General features: G+C 42.3%; 1 protein-coding gene across 1 annotated transcript in view; it reads right to left on the minus strand.

Moving 5' to 3' along the window:
- The window catches only part of IFT88 (intraflagellar transport 88), a 72,170-nt gene that overhangs the window by 19,772 nt on the left and 27,415 nt on the right, over window positions 1-24,983 (minus strand). Inside the window, exons 13-22 of the mRNA XM_018554687.1 lie at window positions 23,573-23,643; window positions 22,476-22,562; window positions 21,652-21,751; window positions 17,474-17,560; window positions 14,708-14,894; window positions 12,846-12,954; window positions 6,719-6,869; window positions 3,730-3,845; window positions 864-916; window positions 296-361 (exon numbers count right to left, since the gene is read on the minus strand). Coding sequence (XP_018410189.1) covers window positions 296-361; window positions 864-916; window positions 3,730-3,845; window positions 6,719-6,869; window positions 12,846-12,954; window positions 14,708-14,894; window positions 17,474-17,560; window positions 21,652-21,751; window positions 22,476-22,562; window positions 23,573-23,643 — 1,027 coding nt within the window. The remainder of the gene's footprint in view (window positions 1-295; window positions 362-863; window positions 917-3,729; window positions 3,846-6,718; window positions 6,870-12,845; window positions 12,955-14,707; window positions 14,895-17,473; window positions 17,561-21,651; window positions 21,752-22,475; window positions 22,563-23,572; window positions 23,644-24,983) is intronic.

A 24,983-nucleotide genomic window follows, 5' to 3' on the forward strand; every position in this document is an offset into this window, starting at 1 on the left:
ATACATACATACACACACAAAATCACTCTATATTGCATTTAAAGTACAATTGTTCTCTTCTTTACACAGATAATAACAAACCCCGGTTTAATACTGACAAGACAAGATTCCTTACATTCAACATTGTCAGGGAACTTGCGGTGAATATCCTTGTATTTGTCAAGTGCTTTTTGATAGTTTCCTGGATAAAAAAGACAAAGACAACAAATATATTGCATTTAAAGTACAATTGTTCTCTTCTTTACACAGATAATAACAAACCCCGGTTTAATACTGACAAGACAAGATTCCTTACATTCAACATTGTCAGGGAACTTGCGGTGAATATCCTTGTATTTGTCAAGTGCTTTTTGATAGTTTCCTGGATAAAAAAGACAAAGACAACAACTCCATAAAAGGGTTAAACATTTGGAGGCACCTACTAAAATAAAACCTATCATTGTCCTGCTCACTTGGCTGAAATTTGAGCATTGTGTGACCCCCTTAAGCCCCCCCTCCCTTCCTTCCCCAACTGAAAAAAAGTTGATTTTATCAGGAGCCGTTCCAAAAAATCTTGGCTGAACACTCACTGTGGCCAACCAGCTGTAGTCACTGTTCGGGTATTGTGTCAGCAGCACATCCATGGCTGTCAGGAGACGGCAGGTGGACGCCCCATCTATTCTGGTTAGCATGACTATTGTAAGGTGAGCCTTATAAATGACTGGTCAATATTATTTGTGCAGGTCCGAGTTCTGCTTCTCAGATGATAACATGTTGGAAGGTATAGTGATTGTGTACACTCATCACTAATCAACTGCCTGATTTACATGATGTACATTGTAATGATTAGGAAAAGCATTCGTTAGAATATATGACATGGTTACCACTTCTCCTGTAACAGCTGGCCACCATCAGCTGCCATTTCACTTGTGTTGGTCTGTAAAAAGAGCAGAAACATAAGTAAATACTAAAACCATTTTACAATAACCCAGAGGTGTCCATGAGTGTCAGTCTAAACTAAATCTAAACCAACAATCAAAAGTGTAATACTCTGCAGATTACCAGTCCTTAGATGTGGTGGCTGCATTCGTTTCTATATTTCAGGCTTTTCTTTCTTGTATTTTAACCCGGTGATTCTGCCAGTAACACACATCCTGCCTTAGGGTGACAACACTTACTGGCCACACTGTATTTACAGAGAAGCAGTGTTGTCACCCTAGGACAGAATGATAGAATACCTAACTTTTCTCTTCTCCATAATACATTGAGGAGGCGTACTGTAGTCAGGAGATAGCTGAGAACAATGTAACTGATAAGAGTTCAGCAGAGGCAACAGGAAACTGGGAGCCCACAAGATTTCTGGTAGAATGAGGTTTGTTTTGCGCTTATTGAACAGTTATAAGAAAATGCTTTCAATGGTATATGGAGCGAGGTGTATTTCACAGAGCAAAAGGGAGCAAATGAGTGAAATAAATGGTTAGGGTTTACATAAACTTTACTGTGACTGTAGTTCTACGACATTTTTATTACAGATTTTGTACTGTATGCTGAGAAATGGACACACATGTATTATATGCATGATACTGTAAAGTCATTGTGTGGTTTCAAGGAGGTGGTCTTATGAATTGATGCAGATTGGATTTTAATCATGTTTAACAAATTGTTTTTTTATGTGTAGAAATACAATTTTTATGATTTAATGATTGTGGATGAAAGACTTTTGTTTGGTACCTTAAAAGCCCCATCCATGTACTTTCTATTGACTATGTGGGGGTGGGGTACCATGGTCTTAAGGGCTTTATATAGCCACTTCAATGCTTGTTTTATAATGGGAGATGTAAGGTAGGACTTATTATAATTTTTTTCTTTTCATTGAGCAATGTACACTACATTATAAAAGTATATGCTTTCTCTTGTACCTTACCACACAGGCTGACTTTGCAGGAACCTGCACAGAATTTGTCTTTGTTGACACACCTGTCACAGGGCAGCCTCAGGCTTTGACAACAGTGACTCTCTGTATACATGTCATGCTCTTCCCAAGTGAAAGCCACTCACATTACACAGCACAAAAGAGTCGATTCAGTTCAATTCAATGGCTTGATTCACAACCTAACACAAATGTCAGCCAGTTACATTTTGTTTATTTTGTTATGCTGTATACAAAAATAATCAGAGTGTAACAGCACAACGGTGACTTGTTTGTAGAAGCTGAAAGAGATGGAAAGGAAACAGAAGTTGCTGAGAGAAGGCAGTTTGATTGCAGACACCTTTTTGTACTGGAGATTTTAAAATAAAATGAATGATTTCATTGGTTGCTATCGACTACATTTCAGTGTTTTATTAGGCTCAGTGAAGTCAATTTTGGTAAGAAATGAATGAAGACTGTACACTTTGACTGTGCTTGATTCACTGCCCATGTCTTAATATACAAGCCTATATGTCAGGTCTGACCGGACTGAATAGAACAGACTCCTTATAAGCGCTCATGAACATGGCAGCCTGTGGCCGAAAAACATACATTCCGGGGTTTTTCCCCTTCCAGGGAGCTATAGGTGCTGCATACAGCCTCCCATCAAAGTCAATTGCTGTATGCAGGTATATGCCAGACTTGCATAAACACGCGGCAGAACCCCAAGGGTCATGGTTGTGTGCATGTACGCATACGCGTGTTTAACAAGTCCAGCGTATACTTGCGTACAGCCATTGAGCTCTATAGGTGGCTGTATGTAGCATCTGTGACTCCCCAGTGGGGGGAACACACTGGAGTTTACATTGTATGGCCACTGACGGCTGTGTGCACAAGCCCGGGGGGCTCATTCAGATGGGCGAAGGGACAGGTGTTGTGTGTAAATGCACACAGCAGCCTGTTCTTCTCTATGGGAGGACGCGGCTGCACGGAACTACATGTGGTTACACGCACACCTGAACCTGCACATATGTGCGGTTCCGGGTGCCTGCACTTGGACACAGACAGTGTGCGTGTACACGCCCATCTGAATAAACCCTAAAGATAAAAGGCTTTATGTCAGCAGTCCTTAAACCTGGGTGACTCAAACTGACCATATGATTGCATAAGTAAAAGATACATTATACATCAGTAAAAACTGCATGCCACAATTATATACAATATAGGCAGCTAAAGTTAGATACAAATCTAAAAATATTAGGAAAAAGTGGAGCTTTTCCACATCCACCTCTACCTTTAGAGCCTCTCCATTAGTCAATTAAGCTGCCCATCACATCAAAAGAGCAAATGAGAGGCTTAGGAGGAGGGAAGGGGCATGACCAAACTCATCTTTTCAAGGGAAGATCAAGATTTGCATGTAACTTCAGCCGGTGATGTCTTTGGATATTTTGGAATGTTATTTCCAATGAAAGCACTCTCTAGCTCAGGCAAAGTCCAGCTCTCCAGCTGTTGTGGAACTACAAATCCCACGAGTCATTGCAAGATTCCCACAGCCACAGGCATGATGCCTAGAGACAGATGCATGATGGGATTTGCAGTTTTACCATAGATGAAGGGCTGGAGTTTGCCCGCCCCTGCTCTAGCTAGAGAGAGAAATTAACAACGTACACATCAGTAGCAGGAAGAGAGGAGATTGGTGCAGGACCTTCTTTTACACACCATACTTTACAATGTGGCTCCAGTGCACACATACCAAGAATCTCAGTCACCATCCACCTAAAACTCAGTTGGTTTGGATGGCGACTTATTACAAAGCGACCATTGCTGCAAGCTGTACTTACTGTATGAGAGCAGCTCTTTCAAAGTACTTAATGGCTTTCTCACAAAACTGTGTGTCAATGTAGTAGGCTCCCAGCCATTCAATGACTTCAATGTTTGAGGGGAAATAGCGATAGGACTGCAAGGCAAAAAGAAACACTTTCAGTCATAAATAACGTCTTTTCCTGGCACTTGTGGAAAATCTTAGCCATGTAAATATTAAAGGCTGAGCTTGCCAGCAATTAGTCACATATGAATGCAGCCAATGTATACTGGGTGTAAAGCAGCCTGATGAAGAGGGATGTTTATGGGTCACAGGAACGTTAGGAATTTTGTTCTGCTTTGCTGTTTGCCAGCTCAGTGACAAAAACATCCTGAGTGGAAGTGAATGCAAAGGTCCTATACTACATTTACTGAGAGCCCATTTACATGAGTAGGCACGGAGCTAGTTTACTGGTTGTATCTGCCCTCAGTACTGCAAAATACTTCTTTAAATCTGCAGGGCTACTCCCACACTGCAAGGGTTAAATGTTCCTTTTGGTCTAGGTGCTAAAAAAAAGTTAGACGTACCTGATCCTCAGAGCCGGCTTGTTCTTAGAAAGGTCCCTGTAGCCTCTCACCCTCCGCTGCAAAAGGTCCAAGGATCCTTGAATCATCATGTTCTATACACAGTGTATGGGGTGTGAGGATGCCAAAGGACATACCATGAAAAAAATGTAATTTCCCTGGACCTCCGATATACTGATTATATCCCTTTATATACAGTTGAGGCTGGTCATCGAGGTCATGTAACCAAACAGAGTAAGGCACAAAAAAACAACAGTGTTCCAAGTGAGGAGCGCTGCAGCAAGTGGTTACTAAATAGACTCTCGGTCTATTTAGTAACCACTTGCTGCAGCGCTCCTCACTTGGAACACTGTTGTTTTTTTGTGCCGAAGGAACCGCAGTAGCAGCCAGCTAGGGCTGCAACCAACTAATCGATTAATCATCGATAATGGGAATAGTTGTCAACTATTCTCATTATCGATTAGTTGGTTGAATCCCCTAGCTTTCTCCACCACGCTGGCAGGAGGGCGCAACAAGCAGTGTGCGGGTGCAATAGCCAGCCTGCTATTGCACTTGGAAATGGCCAAAAGCAGGCTGCTATTGCACCCACCCACTACCAGCTGTATTTACATTCAGCTGCCGTCTGCGGAATCTTGCCACTGGGAGCTGTCATTCCGGGCTGAAGCTATTCGAGCGCCATGTGCTTACAATACAATTATTTTTAATTTTTTTTTAAAAAGGTGGGGAAAAATAATAATTTCCGTTTAGGGCCTGACAAATTCTGCTGCGGGAGGTGCATTGCAGTGCCATTCGTTTCAATGGCACCCCAATGGCACCCCAAACGCGCCTCCCACGCACAGTGCGATCACCTGCACTGGAACGCATGGTACCGGAATTCTGTAAATAAAAAAATGTGCATGCAGTTTTATTCTGAAGTAAACTTTCTTTGTAACACTCCATTTGTGTATTTTATTTTACATTAAGGATGGTATTTATTGAATTTTTTAATCCGATTAATCGAAACCAAAATAATAATCGGCCAGCTATTCGATTATGAAAATAAATATTAGTTACAGCCCTACAGCCAGCTCCAAGTTTCGGGTGAGTATAACTTTTTGTTTTTTAGCACCTAGACAAAAATGAGCCCTTAACCCTTGCAGCGCGGGGGTAGCCCCACTACAAGAGTTAAGAATACTTATGTTCTGCTTTAATGCATGATAAACACAACTAATCATGTCTGCAATGCAAGCGTTTTCCCCTGATACTATTCTGTATTTGACTTTCTTGTACTTGGGTTTGACTTGCTTCTAAAGCTGCCCACACACCTTACAATTATCTGCAGATTTTCTATGGTCAGATGGAAAAGGTGCAACAGATTCCTCCATCTACACTTAACTGTGTGGATGGAGGAACCTCCACCTGGGCCAATCTGTTGCACCTTTTCCATCTGACCACAGAAAATCTGCAGATAAATTGTAAGGTGTGTGGGCACCTTTAGTCTGACATTCGCGTTCACCAGCCATCATGTTGACTATGCATGTGGCAAGTTATGAAGCTTTATATCAAAAAATACAACAGCATAGTAAATCTGCCACTAATCGTTTTCAAGTTTTTTTGGTTCAAGTGGCTGAATGACTGAAACTGGGCTCAATAGAATGAATTAGATGACAATGGTTTTAGTAGATCACCACTCGAAATGTGAACAAAACCAGGAAACCATTGACACCATGGGTGCAGACAATACACTATATAATCATCAATTAGATATAATTATTATATTAATAACTATAATATAATCTATAACGACAGAAAAGCAGGGCGTTCTGGTATGGATAAGTATAATGAGGCAAGAGTGAAGGGGGCAGCCCAGAGCCAGCAAACACAGAGGTTGTGTTTGCTGTTTGCATACCGGAGCACCCTGGTGTTCTGGGGAACTGGGATGCTGTGAAAAAGAATGAAAGGCATCTGCCTGATATTCAGTGTGAATCTGGCCATACAATGGTAATTGTTCATATGGAAGCTCATACTAAAAATCTTGCTGGAATATTTGAGAACGCCATCAGAGACATTGTGGTTGTTCGAAATCTAGTTTGATTTTTAATATTACATTTTGCAATGAATGGCGTTTTCCTGAACGATAATCAAATTCACTGTTAGAACTTCGTTCCATATGGCTCCACTTTTCCATTTTGCTCCTTCAATTCTGTTTGTCACTATGGTCGAAATTGATCACTGATTTCTCCCCATTCACTTTTGGGAGATCGAACTTTTTTGAACAAAATTCTACTGTTGTATGGCCAGCTTTAGTAATATTTTTATAACTTCATTCTCCCCCAAGTTTATTTTATGCGGTATCAGGATGAAAAGCAAAAGCCTATCGATAATATATCCCTTTATGCTATATATGTTCTTGTGATAAATATCTGTGCTGGATTAGAATGTATTGTATTTAAACATAGGACCTACCTCACAGTAGTACTGGAAGGCTTGTGTCTTGTCACCCTCCGTATCATACAACTCGCCCAGTTTAGCCAGTGCTTGCGAATCAGTAGGAACAATACTAATAAGCTGCATTAGCCATTCCATTGCCTGATTGGGATCCTCCAGCAATTCATACCTACACAAGCTAAGTTAAGGAAAATAAACCTTACGAGAAAAGAATATAAGACAACTTCAATTTAAAAAGAGGTTCTGTGTATATATACTAGAACTAAAGGGAGAAAAACGGAGCAGTGGTGGTTCCAGTCATCACAGGTATACACAAAATGAAGGATTGCCTTGCTTGCATGTGGGATTACACTGATTCAGCAACCTTGCATTAAAAGAATACAGTGCATGTAGAGAATGAGAAAAATATATCCAACAGTAGTACAAGGAGTGAGAAGATGTTGGTATCCAGATCAATATTAGAAGAAGGCAACATTAAGCAGCTGGTTACTGCTTCTCTAATACTTAGAACTTTTTAAACATTTTTTTTAGTTTTGGAAAAAGCGTGGGTGGGGTTACACTGGCTTTCAGCTTTTTATGCTATCTAGGATCCAGATAGAGAGGTTTCCCCATGGTTTCTAGCAGGAAGCCAAAATCTCCCCAGCAGTAACAAAGGTGGTATTAAAAACATGACAGGGGTTCTAGCCCTTCCACCCATGCAACAATGTTTGTACTGTTGCATGTGTCCCCATTGGAAAGATCTCTGCTAACCTTGGTGACCCCTGTCGCTGGCACAAGAAGCGCGAGTATTGCTAGACCAAAACACCTGCAAACATTAAATAGGACGGCAAAGTGACAGGTCCCATTAACAGCCATTTACCATTTCTGCTAATACCTATTTTTGGTACACTCCCCCATCATTTCAATCACCTGCCAGATCCTTTGAAAAGGAATGGTAATTTTGGGTAGGGGGGAACACCATAGCCTCTCCCATAGAGCACTATTGCATACTGTATGTATAGGGGGGAAGGTTATTAGCCCTGTGTAAGCTCAGACACGGACCAACACACCTTACACAGGGCTCCTAACTTAAGGCTCTGGTAGAAAGGGGAAGTATATGCAGGAAAGGTGGCCTGCCAAAGGAACCTGTCTGGGTAAAGATGTCTCTTGGTGAACCTGCCACATTGCCCACTCATTGTCTAATCTTCAGCCAGCTGCAGGTTTCTCCTGCTTCAATCTATATTGTTTTTTAGACTTTATGCTTTGTACCTGCTGTAAAAGACAGCATAGATTGAGGCACAAGAAAGCTGCAGCTGGCTGGAAATGTTTCTATGGTGCAACTATCAGAGGTTCTCTCTTTTGCCCATTCCAGTGTTATACACATACTCTATCTTCACCTCCTTGGCGGTATTCCCGAGTGTGGCTCGGGGTTAATTTTCTGTACCATAAGCGGTAACCCTGAGCCACACTGGGAAATACACAGCCTTACCTTGTCCCTCGAGCTGCGCTGTGTCCTCCGGGTGATGCCGATGGCGGGAGATTCAAAAGTTGTTTTTTTTCAACGAAAACAAATAGAACAAAAAAAGGTAAAGAAGAAATCATACCGCCAGCGAGGTTAACAAGTGTTTGAAGGGTTGGGTGACCATTGAGAGGAATGCTTTATTAATGAAAAAGTAGTGGACAGGCAGCTTCTACTCTGCTCTCCTATAGGAATATAAAAAGGCAGCTTAGCCCAGGGCTCGACAAATTCCAGGGACAGGTTGCCAATGCAACTACAAATTGCCTCCCGTCACCTGGGCTTTTGTCAGCCCGTTCACCGTACCTGTCTTTTCCACTGCTTCCCCCAGTAGATCCGCTGTAGGTTAAAATATTGATGTATTATGTATTGATAATAAGGTGTTGGCTGTGGTCATTTTGTACATAATAAAACCATTTTTCTACTATCTTCTAAAATTGGTCAGTTCCGATCAGTAGTTAACCCTTGGACTCTCTACACTATGTAGTTCGCAATCACACTTTTTTTGTTTATGCTAATTGCTGGTTACCGATGTGGTAGACTGACTTCCCGGAAAGGGGGAATATTCAGAGCTTGAAATCTCCAGGAAGAAAACAATCCCAATTATGTGAGATCCGCTGTAGGTCCTCTGCGCATGGTAGTGGAGACAAGCAGGGAGGTGAGCAGGAGGTATTGCACATGTCACTACTAAGTGAGGAGTGCTGAAAAGCACAATTCCAGCCGCCGCCTCAGCTCTGCTGTGCTGTGCCGTGACCTTTATTCTCCCCGCTGCATGCTGCGGTCTGTTTCCCCTCCAACACAGACCACTGCAGGGGGTGCCTGGTGAGAGACTGCTGTGACTCTGCATTCCCTGTGCCCCTCCCTCGTGCATCATGTGCTCCTCTTACAATCAACTGCCAGCCGCCAATAATTCTCCCATCCAGCAGCTGGCAGCAATAGCCAGCCTGCTATTGGCTATTTAAATTTGCAATAACAATAGCATTCTGGCTATTGCATCTGCCCATTGCCTGCGGTCAATCAGCAGAGGAGGACCTGAAGAAGAACTTTCTCCTTCAGTTCCCTCCTCTGCTGACTGACAGCAGGCAGGTGCAATAGCCAGACTGTTATTGGCTGATGCAATTTGAAATGGTCAATAGCAGGCTCATTATTGCTCCCAGCCACTGCCTGTAGTGTTTAGACTCAGCTGCTTCAGCAGGCAGCTGTCATTCCCCAGCTAAAGCTATTGAAGTGGAAAGGTGACACTAACAAACCTATAATGTCACCTTAAAGAGAACCTGTCATCTACAATGAAAGAAAGTAGAAAAAAAAAAAAAAAAAGTTAAATAAAATAAAAACATTACAGTCCCCTGCGAACGCGAAACTTCCCTGGAAAAAAGAACCTGGCTCCTAACTTTTTTAGCTGGCTCCTAGATTCAAAGAACATTTGTCAAGCCCGGGCTTAGCCCACTTGCGCCCTGTGTAGAATCTTACTCTTTCACAAAGGTTTTATTTGGTTTTTATAATTTTTGTTTTCACATAAAAGTTACAATCAATAAGAGAACAGAAATAGGGCATGCAAGCCCCGCAACAAGGAACACAAATTGAAAGTATGCAGTCATAACATTGTGCAGCGCCCTGCAAACTGTAAAACCAATCAACAAAACAAGCGTCAAAGATCATTATAGGCGTATAAAGAGGGTAGCGCTGTCCAGTTATAGTGGGTAGGACCTAAGATGACATGAAAAGGAGCACCATAGGGGGGGCTTATCAGGTCCAGACCCTGGGTATCATGGAGTAGAGAGCACGGAGGTAGACGGTCCCCTACACCGAGACATCCGGTGCAGATGGTACGGGGGACGTCAAACAGCACAGATCGGTGTAGGGAGAGCAACAGAGGGGTCAAAGGAAGAGGGCATGGAAGTAGAGAAGGAGGGAGAGACCGGGAATAGGAAAGAACAAGAGGGGAGTAGGACAAGGGAGGGTGGTGGGCTAGGGAGGGGGACCAGGAGGGGGTGGGAAGTACAGAGCCTCTAAATGGAGAGAAGCTGCGGATCGAAGGACGGTGGCTTAGAGTAATCGATCCAAGGTTGCCAAATCAGTAGGAAGCGGTCATGGGTGTCGGACAGAACCGCAGTCAATTTCTCATTGACCAGTATATCATCTATGCGATTTTTGACTTCCCTGAAGCTCAGAGTCGGGGTTTTCCACGCTCTGGCGATTGTCATTTTGGTGGCGACAAAGATGTGGGACACAAGGTGCTTCTGGTAACGAGACAGCTGCGGAACTGGCTGTAACAGCAATGCCTCGCACGGTTCCTTTGGTAAGGTGAGTTGAAAAAGAGAGTTGAGTAAGTCGTAGACCCGATTCCAGAGGTGTGCCGCCCAGGGGCACTTCCACCAAATGTGGATCATGGTGCCTGGTGCGCCACAGCCCCGGAAGCAGTGCGGAGAGTAGGAGGGAATGAATTTCGCCAGACGGGCAGGCGTGTAATACCAACGGTACATCACTTTGTAGGAGTTCTCGAGTGCGAGTACATTGCGGGAGCAACGGGCCATCGCTGACCAGGTATGCTGCCAGTCCTCAGAAGTTAGACATCTGCCCAGTTCCTCATGCCATTGACGTTGATAGTGGGTGAGGGTGGTAGATGCGGAGGTCACCAGAGAAGAGTCGATCAAAGAAATGACACCTGGGGCGTGCGGGTCTGAGTTGCAGCAGTGCTCGAAGAGGGTCATTCTCGATGGAGCTGAGGTGTTTTTTAGGAGCGAATTAATAAAGTGGCTTATTTGGGTGTAGCGGAACCATTCCCGAAGGGGGATGGATCTATTGGCACGGAGCTGCTGGAACGACTTCACGCCCGAGAGCGAGATTAGGGAGTGAACAGTGGTCAGATCGTTGCGAGACCACCAAGCGAACGAGTGAGGGTCACTGACACCAGGGGGGAATAATGGAGAGTTGAGCCAGGGTAGTAAAGGGAGATGAGGCGACATCAGGTTGCCGGAGTACCGAACTCCATCCCACACCTTCAGGGAGTGTTTAAGGATTGGGCTGAGAGTAGTAGGGCGATCGGTCTGGGATAGCCATAGCAGGGACGTGAGGGGCAGGGGATGACAGTCCACCATGTCCAAACACGCCCAAAGCGGGAGCTCGGCCGTTGAATGTAAGAGGGCTAGGGGGGCAATGGTGGCAGCCGTATAATACGTGCGAAGATCAGGAACTGCCAGACCGCCACAAAGCTTGGGGCGATATAGCAGTTTTCGGTTGAGTCGGGGACGGGAGTTGCCCCAGATGAACGCGAGTATCCTGCGTTGGAGAATGCGGAAGATATGGCCAGGGATGGGAATCGGCAGGGTCCGAAACACGTAGAGCAACTTAGGCAGGAAGGTCATCTTCACTGCATGGATCCTCCCTATCCATGAGATGGGAAATCTCTGCCAGGAGACCAGTAAGTTAGTGAGAGATTTCAGAAGGGGGGGGGATGTTGGCGTCGTATAGAGTGTCATAGGTCGGGGTCAGGCGAATGCCCAAGTATTTTAGAGATGGAGTCCAGGTAAACGGGAAGGAGAGCTTGAGTGTGGCTAGTGTTGCGGGCGTCAAGGAGACATTAAGAGCTTGGGATTTGGATTGGTTGACCTTTAGGTCCGAGATGAGTGCGAAGTCTGAGAGTGCCTTAAAGAGATTCGGGAGGGAGAGGAAGGGATTTGTCAGAGACAGGAGGACATCATCAGCGAAGAGGGATATTTTGTGGTGAGTTCCCGCCACCTCAAGGCCCTGAATATCAGGGTTGGTTCTAATGTATTCTGCCAATGGTTCAAGGGCGAGGGCAAAAAGGATGGGCGATAGGGGACAACCTTGGCGGGTGCCGCGCGCTATCGGGAACAGGGATGATTCAAAGCCACAGTACTTAAGCTTGGCCTGGGGTGAGGCATAGAGGGCCGCGACCCAGAAGATAAAGTGAGAATCTTACTCTTGATGGCAAACTCAGCCAACCAGAGCAAAGCACCATACATTTCTCCCTGCACAAGAGAAGTGAATGGCAGGGGAGCCATGAAATGTTACCATTGGTTTTTGCTGGACCAAATAATTGGTGCCCCGCTGGCTCCTATCATCTTCAGGCCACTGAACAGCAATGTGAGCTATGGCTGTTGTTACACCCTTGTATTAGTACACCAACCCATACAAATATCTCAACAGCTGTTAATATATATGAATTATGTAAAACAATATTGGTTTAAGTGTTACAGTACCCATGCAAGCAACAGAATTACTTTAATCCCCATTTCCCCACTGGCTAAAACTTACCTTTCTATAACCCCCACACCCTACCCCCCACCCGCTGCTTTGTTCAGCTGCTTGAAGCAGGATATGCTGCCCTATGTAAGCTATGAGTGCCTCAAGTTGTAGCATACACAGGGCTAGGGACTCTCCTTGGTGACTGGCTAAGCACTCCTCCAAACCCAAAAGGTATTTTCTTTGCTCCCAACAGCTGAATGGAGCACCAGGGGACTGAATGAGAGGTGAATATGTGCTGCTGGAGAAGGAGGATTAAAGCAAACCCAACACTCTCTCCTGCACATGCAAAGCACAGGTTTGCTTTAGGATAAATATTACAGACGTAACTCAATTGTTTTTATTCTGTAAAGCGCAAATCTCTTTAACACTCTTGAAGGATACAGGCTTGCTATCTGACTAAGAACCTGAGCACTGTTTCTGAGGATTGCATGGAGTTTATGGAAACAATCCAGAGCCTCCTCGAGGCGATTTAATTTCTTGTGCGTCAAACCTGGGGGAAAAAATACCAGTACAAGTTATTTTTTATGTGTAAGGTTAATACACAAAAATGATAGAGAAGATAGAGAAAGCAGAAAGAAAAAAGTACTTGAATAGCTTAATTGAGGCCTATGTAACAAAATGAAAGGAAGCTACTCCTACTGACCAATTTTGAAGTATCTCACAGTTATCAGTATTTTATGGACACCTAACAACCTCTGCAGGCATTTCTGGTCACCTGATCAACAGATATTGGGGTGGGAAGAATCTATCATGCTGTATAACATTGGGTTGGATTTTCTGGTCTATTAGACTACTGTTCACACAGTGGGCTTGGAGGATGTACATACTCAGATAATACACTTGGGGATTTCTGTGAAATTGTTAGGTAGCTGATGCATGGTGCAGTAATCTCCTTAAAGATACGTGTACTTTTCTAAACACTTCTCATATCTGAAATAGTGACTTTACATACTGTAAATACACAGACATTTAGATGAGGCCGGTACTTGTGTGGAGATTGAGACAGGGTTGGAGAGAATATGTGCCAAGTGATCCAGCGCAGAACCCACTCCTCCACTCTATCTATACTACCCCATAGGCACCACTAATTTTAGAGTGAAAGTGGAAGTCTTATAGGAAAGCTAAAAATTATGCATCCCACCACTAGGAAATATAGGATCAGAGAATGATAAAGGCAGAATAGGGCCCTAGGCAAAGTAGCAGCTTTGGCCCCTTCATCCCTTTGATTGACATTGAGAAGGACTGCAACAGACACAGAGAAGCTACCTGATTTGCATTGTCTGCACTGGGATGACCTCATCAGGGACCAACTGACTAAAAGTGTACCCTCCCTTTTAAAGTGACAGGCAGGTGAACAGCTTTGACTAAATGCGCTATCCCACTAGTTTACTGCAGAAGAATGAAGGTTGTATAGCTGAACCCCCTGGACAATACCTAGGCTCCTGCGTAGGTTGCCCTAAGGTGGATCTGATTAGGATAAGTACTTAAAAAGGATACTTTACCCTAAAAGAGAACTATGACCAAACCTTTTTTGGTCGTAACTCTCTTTAGGTTCACAGAAGGACTATTGCCCGCTTATTTTTGGGATCCACCCTGCTGCCTGATTGAGACTGTAGTCAGACTGGAGAAATGGAGAGGAAAGGGGGAATCTCTGTGAGGAGAAATGACTGACAGTCACCACTCTCTGCAGGGAGAAGACAGTGAGCTGAGCGAATGGCAATATGTGATCGCTCAGTTCTCGATCTATACAGCTACAGTGTCACACGTCGGCTCTAACTATTGGAGAGAGTGCATTTCACTCTCTCCATAATTCTCCTTTAAATCTATGTTTGGATGAATAGTGGATGGAAGAGATAATTTGGCTCTGTGTTATTTTACCTGTGGTCCAGACACTGGTGTGATGTGATACACAGCCCAACTGTGCTGTTTAGCTCAATAAAACCTCCAGTTTGGGTTAGTCTGTAATATTAAGCACTCCCTTTAGTTGACTTTGTGAATTTAGCTGTCTACGTCTGACTCGGAATGAATTACCACTGAAGTACGCCTATGCCTGCCTCTGACTGAATTTTCACATAGGAATGCAGTGTAATTATAATATTTCTCATTTGCTATATTTTGCCTGTAAAGAAAATCTGAAAACGGCCAGGTACCTCAGGATACCGGAGCCATCTCTTTCATGTCAATAGAAGTGCAAAGCCCAAAAGCTAAGTCAGATGTGGGTAAACAGGTCTCAGTCTCCTCACCAAGGTTATATAGAGCCTCTGTGCAGGATGAGTCATTCCGCAAAGCTTCTTTATAATATTCCTCTGCTTTTTCATAGTCTCCCATTATAAACACGGCGTTTCCTTTATTGGTTAGCGCTAATGGATTGTAGCGATCTGAGGCCACTGCTAAATCTGCATACAGGTCTGCTTGGGTGTGCTCATTTTCCTGATAGGAACAAAAGCAGCAGAGGGAAAAAGGAAGGTGTGATGTAATACAAACAGAAGAAAATATACTATATAAACATATATACACACAAACACAGTGAGCACATATTCTGAGTTATTATCACAGTGTTTACCTTAAAGTGGAACTACAACCCGCTATCTCTTACAGCCAAGAAAGGTGCCATCTTGGCCTCTATGGGATTGTGGTTACCATGGTGCTGCACATTGTGATCAGCTATGACACCAGCCGTTTGAGGGCTTGAAAGTTAATTTGAACACTGAAATAAACACAACCTTGGCAGTTGTCTGTCTTAAAAGTAACTGCTATGGGAGACATTAAATTGGTAGGTAAAGTTCCTCTTTCAAGTAACTTTTTAATATGGCTTTACCATTAACATACGTGCTTGGGCCTTCATATTTTTATTATATAAATATAATTTATTTGTGGAATAGCCACTCAAGGGAGCCATATAAAAGGCTCAGTTCACAAAGCTTTAGCACATAGCTAATGAGAATTATTTTAGCCATGTGACTGTAATTCTCAAATACCACATTCTGAAAATAAAAACCTTGTCCTGGTGTGTTTTCTTGGTGAACTATAATACAGGTGAAACTCGAATAATTAGAATATCGTGCAAAAGTAATTGCAGTAAGTGCTGCAAAAGGGGCCCAAACCAAGTACTGAGTACATATGCATGCTTGTACTTTTCAGAGGTCCGATATTGTTCTATGTACAATCCTTGTTTTATTGATTGCATGTAATAATCTACTTTTTTGAGGTTGTGGATTTGGGGTTCTTGGGGTTTTCATGAGCTGTAAGCCATAATCATCACAATTATGACAAATCACGGCTTGAACTATCTTGCTTTGCATGTAATGAGTCTAGCTCATATATTAGTTTCACCTTTTAAGTTGCATTAGTGAAATAAATGAACTTTGCACAATATTCTAATTATTCGAGTTTCACCTGTATGCATATCAGCGGACTTTGTTTAATTGGGAAAAGGAGCAGTAATGTTCTAAGCTCTTTAGGTCCAGAACACTTGTCTTATCCTTCAGCATGTCACTGGTTAAAAAAACTTAGTTCTTCTAGAGGAAGTGTGGCCATGGATGGGCAGATGTCTCCTTGACAACTTTGATGAGACATCTGACCTCAAATCACCAGTACTTGTGACAACGTACTGTGTACCGACAGCAACCCAAACATATAGTGGTCACTAAAAAAGCTAAAAAAACAGAGCTGCATTTGTTTTCATCATCTGCAGCTTTGGCCTCATCCTGGTTGGCTTACCCCATCTAACCCCCTTCTGAAAAGAGGACAGATCTCTGCTTAGTTCCAAGTCTAAGCCAACAGACCAAAAGTAAACGCATTCTGAGTTAGGAAGAAATGTTCTTTTAAGGAGAAGATTTAATATGAAAACCAAAATCCTGCAGGCAGCAGCACTCTCTAATTGCAGTAACATGCATTCATATTGTTTTTTTAAACTGTTCTTCATTAAGGCATCTTACAAAGATGTACAGAAACCTTCTGGATGGTCAACAATGAATACAGTTTCAAATATTACATTTTAAAATGAATTCCAGAAACTATGAAAGTAGCACAGCAATCAAGAAATGAATACAAAGCATGTATTACTGTGGGTCTGAGCACACGTAAAGATGATTAAAGTTTCCATGTGGAATAAACTGAAGTTTATAACTGTAAATGGGATACAGAGAAGAAGGGGTGGGGAGATAAATAAAGAGGGAGTAGAGGGACCAGGGTCATCCCCCCCATAGCTCTACCAGCTTATCAATACACATTTAAATCGAGATATTGATATATCAACAAAAGATGTCAGCAATATCTACCACCAATACAACCTAGTGAAACCTGCAAACAACATATACATATATTGAATGTTTATATATACAATTAATCAAATGATACACAATTCATATGAACAAAAACGTAATTGACACTTCACATACACAGTCCATTGCGTGATTGCAAGGTGCTCAGTGTGTATACATCACATGGAAAACTGCTCATCTTGGTGTATACACAGTGAGCACCTGAGAGGGATTAAACGGGGATCTCCTTTGCTTGGATTGTTCACAATCACCAAGATTGGACTGTGTATGGGCAGAACCCACACACGGAAAAAAAAACAACCAAAAAATGATATGGGGTTCTCCCCTTCCCATCAGAGCCCCCCTTTCATATTAGAGTCCCCCTTCACATTAGCCCTCTTAACATCAGGAGTGACCTTCACATCAGAGTCCTCAGTCCCCTTTCACACCAGAGTCCTCAGTCCTACTTTATAACCATTACCACAGGGCAGCATGTGCAGAGGACAGGAGGTGAACAAAGTCTGGGAAGAGGCAGACTTCTGTCCTCTTCTGAATGCTCAGGGAGGTCCTGGATGCAGCCCACTCTGGACTAGTGTCATGCATTTCCATGGTCTGGTGGCTGCCTTGCTTGCACCATGGAAATGCATGACACTGTTTGAAAATTTGAAGGCACCCCTGACAAAGCCAGAAGGCACCCAGGGTGCCAGGGTTGAGAAAGGCTGGTATAGACACAGACACTTTACTTACTAAGAAATACAGGAAGGAAAGGTTGGATGCTGCTGCACTCTTCACTCTGCTGTCTTTTTTCTCAAACATTTTTAGGGTTTCTACCGCCTGAAGAGATGAAAGATTACATATTTAATCATTGTACAACATACATTACTCATCATATAAGTTCTCACTACAGCAACAATGAGAAGCATTATTGTAAAAAAAACACAGATGATAAGAAGGCCATGTCTTATAGGCCCAGCCTAACCTATAATTCTCCATATTTAAATCTCCCGTTGGAGCTTCAACATAAAACACACTGAGCACAGCAGTGTTAGGTTAGGTGCCTCTATTCATACCCTGGTGGACTATTTGCCCCACTTGATCTTAAGTTTTGTCTTAAGCCTAACTTTTCTATGATCAGTCTTTGGGAGGAGACTGGCTTCCTGTGCTCTCATGGTATGTTCAGCTACTAAAGAGAAAGGAAAGTCAGTAGTACAAAATAGTTTCATGTGTGCAGGTATGTTCTCATCATGTGTGCAGGTATGTTCTCATCATGTGTCCATATTCTTCTGCTGCACTCAAAATCCAAGCATGTACTGTGGCACAATACAACGAGCAGCTGAGCGATAAAATGCTGCTAGCCTCATTTCTTTACAGTGTATTGGTGTGTACTGTCAAAAATATAGTGCATGCCCTTGTAGATGCTTTGGGGCTGCGTTGACCAATGCAGCCCAATGCATGTAGTATGAACGAGCCCTAAATATCAGGGTAAAAGCTCCTTTGCATGAGTGGATGTGTACAACAACCTTTGTAATCACCTTTGCATCTAGTCTACATACTAAAGAGCAGTACATACCACATCATACTGACAGGTTAAAGCAAGCAGAGAGGAAAAATAGAATTATTAGAGGAGGAAAGGATAAAGAAAAATAAACTAACTTTCAGAATGATATATTACGTGCACTGTTAAAGCGTCAGCTCACAAAACAGGTATTTCACTTTTTTAAAAGTGCTGTCGCGTTGAATCGCCCTCTTGCAATTTTTTGCTAGTGTTATTTATTTTATTTTTTTAATATTGTGCTTTTCACCCTATAGTTTTTTTCCCCAGCTTTCATTGAAATACTCACGTAACAGTGATTCTGTCCTGAAAATGTTCCTCTCCTGACATCTATCACTGCTCATCTTCCAAGGTGAATGACACCCAGCTTCGTCCAAAACACTTCTTGTGTGCTCAGGCCATCAATCCACATCCACTGGGGTGCACCACAATGAAGCATTTACTCCTGGGTGTCATTACCAGAGTACGCCATCACACAGCATGAATTCACTGTACTCCTGGACTCGCACGTCATTACCTGAGTGTGCCATCATGCAGCATAGGCTCACAGGACTCCTAGACTCACACGTGACTACCTGAGTGCGCCATTATGCAACATGGGCTTACAGTACTCCTAGACTCACACGTGACTACCTGAGTGCGCCATTATGCAACATGGGCTCACAGTATCCATGAACTCGCATATCATTACGTGAGTGTGCCACCATGCAGCACGGGCTCACAGTACTCCTGGACTCGCACATCATTACCTGAGTGCGCCATCATGCAGCATAGGCTTACAGTACTCCTAGACTCACACGTGACTACCTGAGTGCGCCATTATGCAACATGGGCTCACAGTATCCATGAACTCGCATATCATTACGTGAGTGTGCCATCATGCGGCATGGGCTCACAGTACTCCTTGACTTGCACGTCATTACCTGAGTGCGCCATCATGCAGCATAGGCTCACAGGTCTCCTAGACTCACACGTCATTACCTGAGTGTGCCCTCATGCAGCATAGGCTCCCAGTACTCCTGGACTCGCACACCTGAGTGCAGCTTAGTCTAGGAGGAATGACCACCCACTGCTGTCGCCAAGAAAGAAGAGGAAGGACCCATGACATCACTGAACTAGCCTGATGACAGAGGGGCAAGATAGAGGTATGTTTTTCGGTCCCAGGTTAATGTGCCTTCTAAACAGTAACCTGGGTTATAGCTAAGGATGTTCAGATACCAAGTACCATACTGGGTACAAGCACAGATACTTTTGCAGATCCATGACTAGACTAGAGAAAAACTCAAACATTAGGAGGCAGCTGTCATTTTTAAGGAGCATTGGGTACGGGGCTCCAGGGATTTGTATATCCCTGTTTTTATGTATGATTTGTTATATATACAAATTATCTTTTCTCGTGATTTCTACCTGACAAACAACTTCCCATTTTTAATGCTGTGTACTGTGTCCCTTTTTCAATTTTATTCCTGCATTGAGAAGATCATTAAGGAGCCTTGTATTTTTACTAATGTCTTCTAACAGAATTGCTTACAATCCCAGGATTTACAGCTCATTTATGACAATCTCCAGTCCAGTGTACATATATTGAACAAATATGCAAAACATTTTGTGAAACATAGCTGGTTTATAGATTGCAATATACAGTATACATATATATATACATATATATATATATATATATACAGTATATTTATTTATTAGGGATGCGCCAATACCATTTTTTCCAGACCAAGTGATGATACTTGTCCAAGTACTCACAGATACAATTACTGATACATTATTGTCATGTGACAGTTTTTCTAAAACAATACAGTCTAATGACTTCAGGACAGTGGTGGAGCGCCAGGGCCCAGTCGCAGCTGCAACTTCCGCGTCCCTGGTAGCTCTCGTGAAAATGCCAAGTATCGGCACTGGTATCTGAACATCCCTAGTTTATACCTGTTATAGCCAGGGGGACATCACACTACGTAATGGATTTATTATTTTCAGATAAACAAAATTTAGCACAGGAAAACCAAGACTCTCCCTGCAGCCAAAGAAGATCACTCTAGGTGATAAATTCTTCATTTGCAATAAGGAGAATACAGCACAGGAAAACCAAGCTTTTTTGCTTTACTGTATAAAGGGGAACTAAGGTCACACAACTGACTATGGTGTCTGCCTATCATGAGTGTCTGGCTAACAAGGACAGCCAAACAAAATAACAAATCATTTGCCAAGTAAGACAGTCTATATGTTTTAACTGTGTCTGCAGTTAAGCCTCAACTGTTCAGAGGGGATTGTGCAAATCTTTGATTAGCCAACAACTGAGATTGCAGATTCAGATGTTCACAGACTTTTTTTTTGTAGCCGACAGGATTGCATCACTAAAACAAGTCGGACGCATGAACTGTGCGCAGTTGGGGGATCCTGCCCCTTTTACTAATCATGCTTGTTCCCCTCACCCTTGCTTTTTGATTATTAGCAAGTAGCTATGTGCCCATGATGAAGACAGGGGAAAATAAAATCCATTCATTCGAGACTATACTTGAATGAACCACAATATATTAATTTGCAAACAAGCAAAATTGTATAAGGTTAGAATATGATTCAGAGAAAATGATATACTAACAGGAATAATCTAAATCAATCAATCAAATTAATACCAAACTGACTTTGAGCTGTAATTTTATCATTTGAAATTGTGAAAACACTTTTGCTCACAGTTGTTGATTTTATGCTGTGACTTCCTAGTGGACGTGTATGTATAGCCAAAACCATTGGAAGATTCCCTCCCAAATTCTGTTTTGGTGACAACATTAAAATTGTGGATATTGTATTACTTTCTACCTTGGTGAGAGGGGTGAATCTACCTGGTGGTGACACAGACAGCAATAAACACCGAAATGGGGGTTTTCATCCTTCCCTAGTGTACCCAAAATGAAAAGAAAAGGTTTTGGCTATACATACAGTATACTTTAAAACTTTGAGTGTGGGTAGCACATATGCCCAATCTGGGTTGTACAAAGCAGAACTGGACAGAGCCAAAATGTTTAATTAGAGTGATGCCTACCAAGCACTAAAGAGAGGGAGTTATTTAAACCATGGAAGTGGTCATTTAGAAAGTAAAATGTCTGAGAAACAAAGTGCTTATGTGGCATCTGGGATTTGCCTGTCTTGGGGCTCATGCACACGGGAGTATTACAATTTTCCCATCTATGCTGGAGCTATGCCAAACCTTTCGGCAAGCAAAATCCAGCATAGAAAAAATTCATATTTTGGTGCGTAATGTGTGTATGCACAAAAAAACAGCAGTGTTTTGTCTGCCCATGTGCATGAGGCCCTATATTAACAAAGCATTAACACAGAACCTAAAGTGAGAACTCTTATATACCTGGGTAAAGTTCTTCTGTCTCAGATAGGTTATAGCTTTATTAATCTCCAGATCATTTGCCAGTTCCACATACTGTGATGTCTTTACGGCTTCCACACACCTGCAAGAATAAATCAAACAACTATCAATAGGTATGTGCTATCACACAGTTATGGTAAATTTGGAGGCTGTGATTTCAAAAGAGAGTTTCCAGGCTGTTGTAGTAATCCAAAGGTTTCAATACTTTCTGATCCAGGTTTCCCCTATCCCAATCAGCAGTAAGTGACACAAAAGGTATTGAAGCCATTAGATCAGCATGCCAGTCAGACAACTAGCACAACCACAAGGAAGGCAGCGATGGTAGCTCTTGTATGTTTCTCGGTACAATTGAATTCCAGGCTTACAGCTAATTACACCCATAAAAGATACATGCATGAAAGCTGTTTTACCTGCCAAAAGAATGTGAAATTCTGCGCAGCTAGCGTTGCAAAAGCCCAATCAGACAGGTCGGTTATCAGACATTTCTCTACTGTAGTTAAGCAATACCATCAGGTCACCCCCACCACCACCACCTTTTTTTACTGTCCACCCCAATCCTGTGGGAAGTGGTGGACGGTAAAAAAGGGTCCTGCCATTGCACCAGAATGTAAAAGTGTCACACATAAGAACTACTTGAATCTGTCACGTGTTGCAAATAGCAAAAAAAAAAAAAAACAGTCACATGGAGTCTATGAATTTGCAGCAGAACTTTCTAATATGTCCATAACGTCAGAAAAGTGTTGCAAATGCTTTGAAATCAACCACAGAGTGTTTTTCATCTGATTTATTGTTTAAAAACATCTTACCAGTCATAGCCAACATCAAAAGAGTTTTCAATAACAGGAGCAATCAGTTTGGCTGCAGTCATGATGTATTTTTCAGCCAATGCTTTCCTAAAAAAAAAGAATTAAGATCACTGTGACTTTTGGGAACATAACAATTACTTTTGAAATGAAAACAGCCATAGGTTTACAGGAAGGTACATGTATAGAGCCATAAGCTCACAGCAAAGTACATGTATAGAGCCATAAGCTCACAGCAAAGTACATGTATAGAGCCATAAGCTCACAACAAAGTACATGCATAGAGCCATAAGTCCACAGCAAGGTACATGTATAGAGCCATTTTTATGCCAGAATGCCAAAACGCAATGGATATGGTGTGAACAAGTCCTACAACTCTGCATGCTGATATGAAGTCATCTTACATTCATTAGTTAAATAAACATATTTTTCTTTTACTTACAATTACCATTTTCCACTTCCTGGCCCTCTTAGGCATTAGTGATGTAGCCCACGCATAAGAGATACATCCTTACATCAGCAGAGCATTGCTGGGAAATCTAATCTGTAATCCCATGAGATCTCAGGGAAAGGCATTTTCCTCCCCTGAGGTGATGTGCATGGTCACATGTCCTGGTCACATGTGCCAGAATTCCAGGAAGTTAAGAGAGATGTATTCATCTGGCCTTACTAAAAATGGCTACTCTGAGAAGAATGTGGAGGAAAAGAAAAGTAAAGTATGCAAAGAATAAAAAGCCGGCAATTATCTAGAAGTATGTGCTTGTAGATTGTCATTACTAAACGTTTCTAATGGTGCCTTTGTTGTCATTTTAAAGAGAATGTTGAAGTTCCTCTTTAAGTAAACAGTGTTGTTGTTCAGAATAATGGGGTGGACAGAGAGGCACAGGATAGGAGCAGTTCCTATCTTTAGTCTATGTATAATTTGTTTCACACAACTTTCACCAAGGATTCACACTTTTTTCTAACGAAAATCAATGTAAAAATAAGTAAATCCTGCGTGAAAATTGTGTTAATCTTGTGTGAAAACATTTATAAATCACTTTAAAATTTTTAACTTTAGAGGGAAAATGCTGCATTCATAAACAAACAAGTTAAATTACCGTTCAAGCTCCATTTGGTGCAGGCTGTCATTTTTAATAGCTTCTATTACAAGATTAGTGTGTGGATCATCCTAAAAACAAAGAGACAGTATAATAAGACTGGTAGATGGTACTGGTAGTCAAAACCTGACTATGCATATATTAGGTACATAACAATAAACAAAAGTTACAGGGAAAGTAAAGCCATGCCATTCACAGGACACTAGAATCCCTAGATGGAAGAAATTCCTATATTTGCCAGCGCCATCCAGGGGCACTAGTGCCATGTGAACAGCATCCTTTTGGCTTCACGCCGGGTGGAACGTATATAAATGAACCCCTGTGTGTTTGACCACATTTTGGCTTTTACACAAGTTTTAGAGAAAAGCCCATTCCACCAAGATCCCACCTTTGTCCCTCAACTGCTGCCATGACATACCCTGCTTCGCTTTATGCACTGGTATCACCTGCCAAAACGCCTCCTGCAGGATTCTTAATTTGGATTCATAGAGAACTTAGTATAGATCAGGCAACTCAACTGTTTAGCATAAAGAAGAGGCAGGTCCACCAGCACAAAACTGGAGCATAGCTTAGATCTCAAAACAGAGACCGGAAACAAGCTAGTTGGTAAAGAGACCTCTTAAATTCTACCCAAAATTGAGTATCTAGGCTACTTTTAAGAAACACAGTAATGGGTTTGGGTCAATTATGTAGCACACAATAACAGCAACTGCTCTGTATGCAGCCAGCTGGAGACACACTGTGGAAGGTTGGGAAGACCGGTGTATAGAGCTACACAGGGAAGGAATGGCTGTCATTTGCAGAGCATTTTTGTAGGCATAATTTACTACTTTTTAGTCTTAATCTTTAATCATCATAATCATGATACCAGCAAATTGAGCCAAAAAATCCTTAAGCATTAGGAAAGTAGAAGTGAATTGGAGAAGGGAAGATTGATTGAACTTAACCTAACTTAAAAAAGAAGAGGTAGTCGTGCAGCTTCTGAAAGGTGCATTATACTTTTTCAAGCCAGAGGCAGCGCAGAGACTTTGTTTGCGAAAGCTGCCCTGGGAGTGACGATGTTCTAGGACTGATCTATTGCCGAAGCCGCTGGGAATACAAGATGAGTGATACAAGGAAGATTGAAAGGAATTGTGGGATGTTTGTGTCTATGAGGAGGTACTGTGTATCCATTTTGTAACCAAATTGTTGAGCGTAAGTAGCATTTACAACTTTATAAATATTGACATAAAAAGCTGGGTCCATCAACACAAAGGTGAAGTAGAGTTTATATCTCAATCTGGAGACCTGGAAACAGGCTAGTGGATGATAAAACCTTCTAAATGCTACCCAAAGTTGTGTATTTAGGTTCCTTTTAAGTAATACGAATATACGTCTGGGCAAATTATGTAGCACACAATAACAGCGACTA

This window comes from Nanorana parkeri, unplaced genomic scaffold, assembly GCF_000935625.1.
Source record: "Nanorana parkeri isolate BGI_ZX_2015 unplaced genomic scaffold, ASM93562v1 scaffold169, whole genome shotgun sequence".
NCBI lineage: Eukaryota > Metazoa > Chordata > Amphibia > Anura > Dicroglossidae > Nanorana > Nanorana parkeri.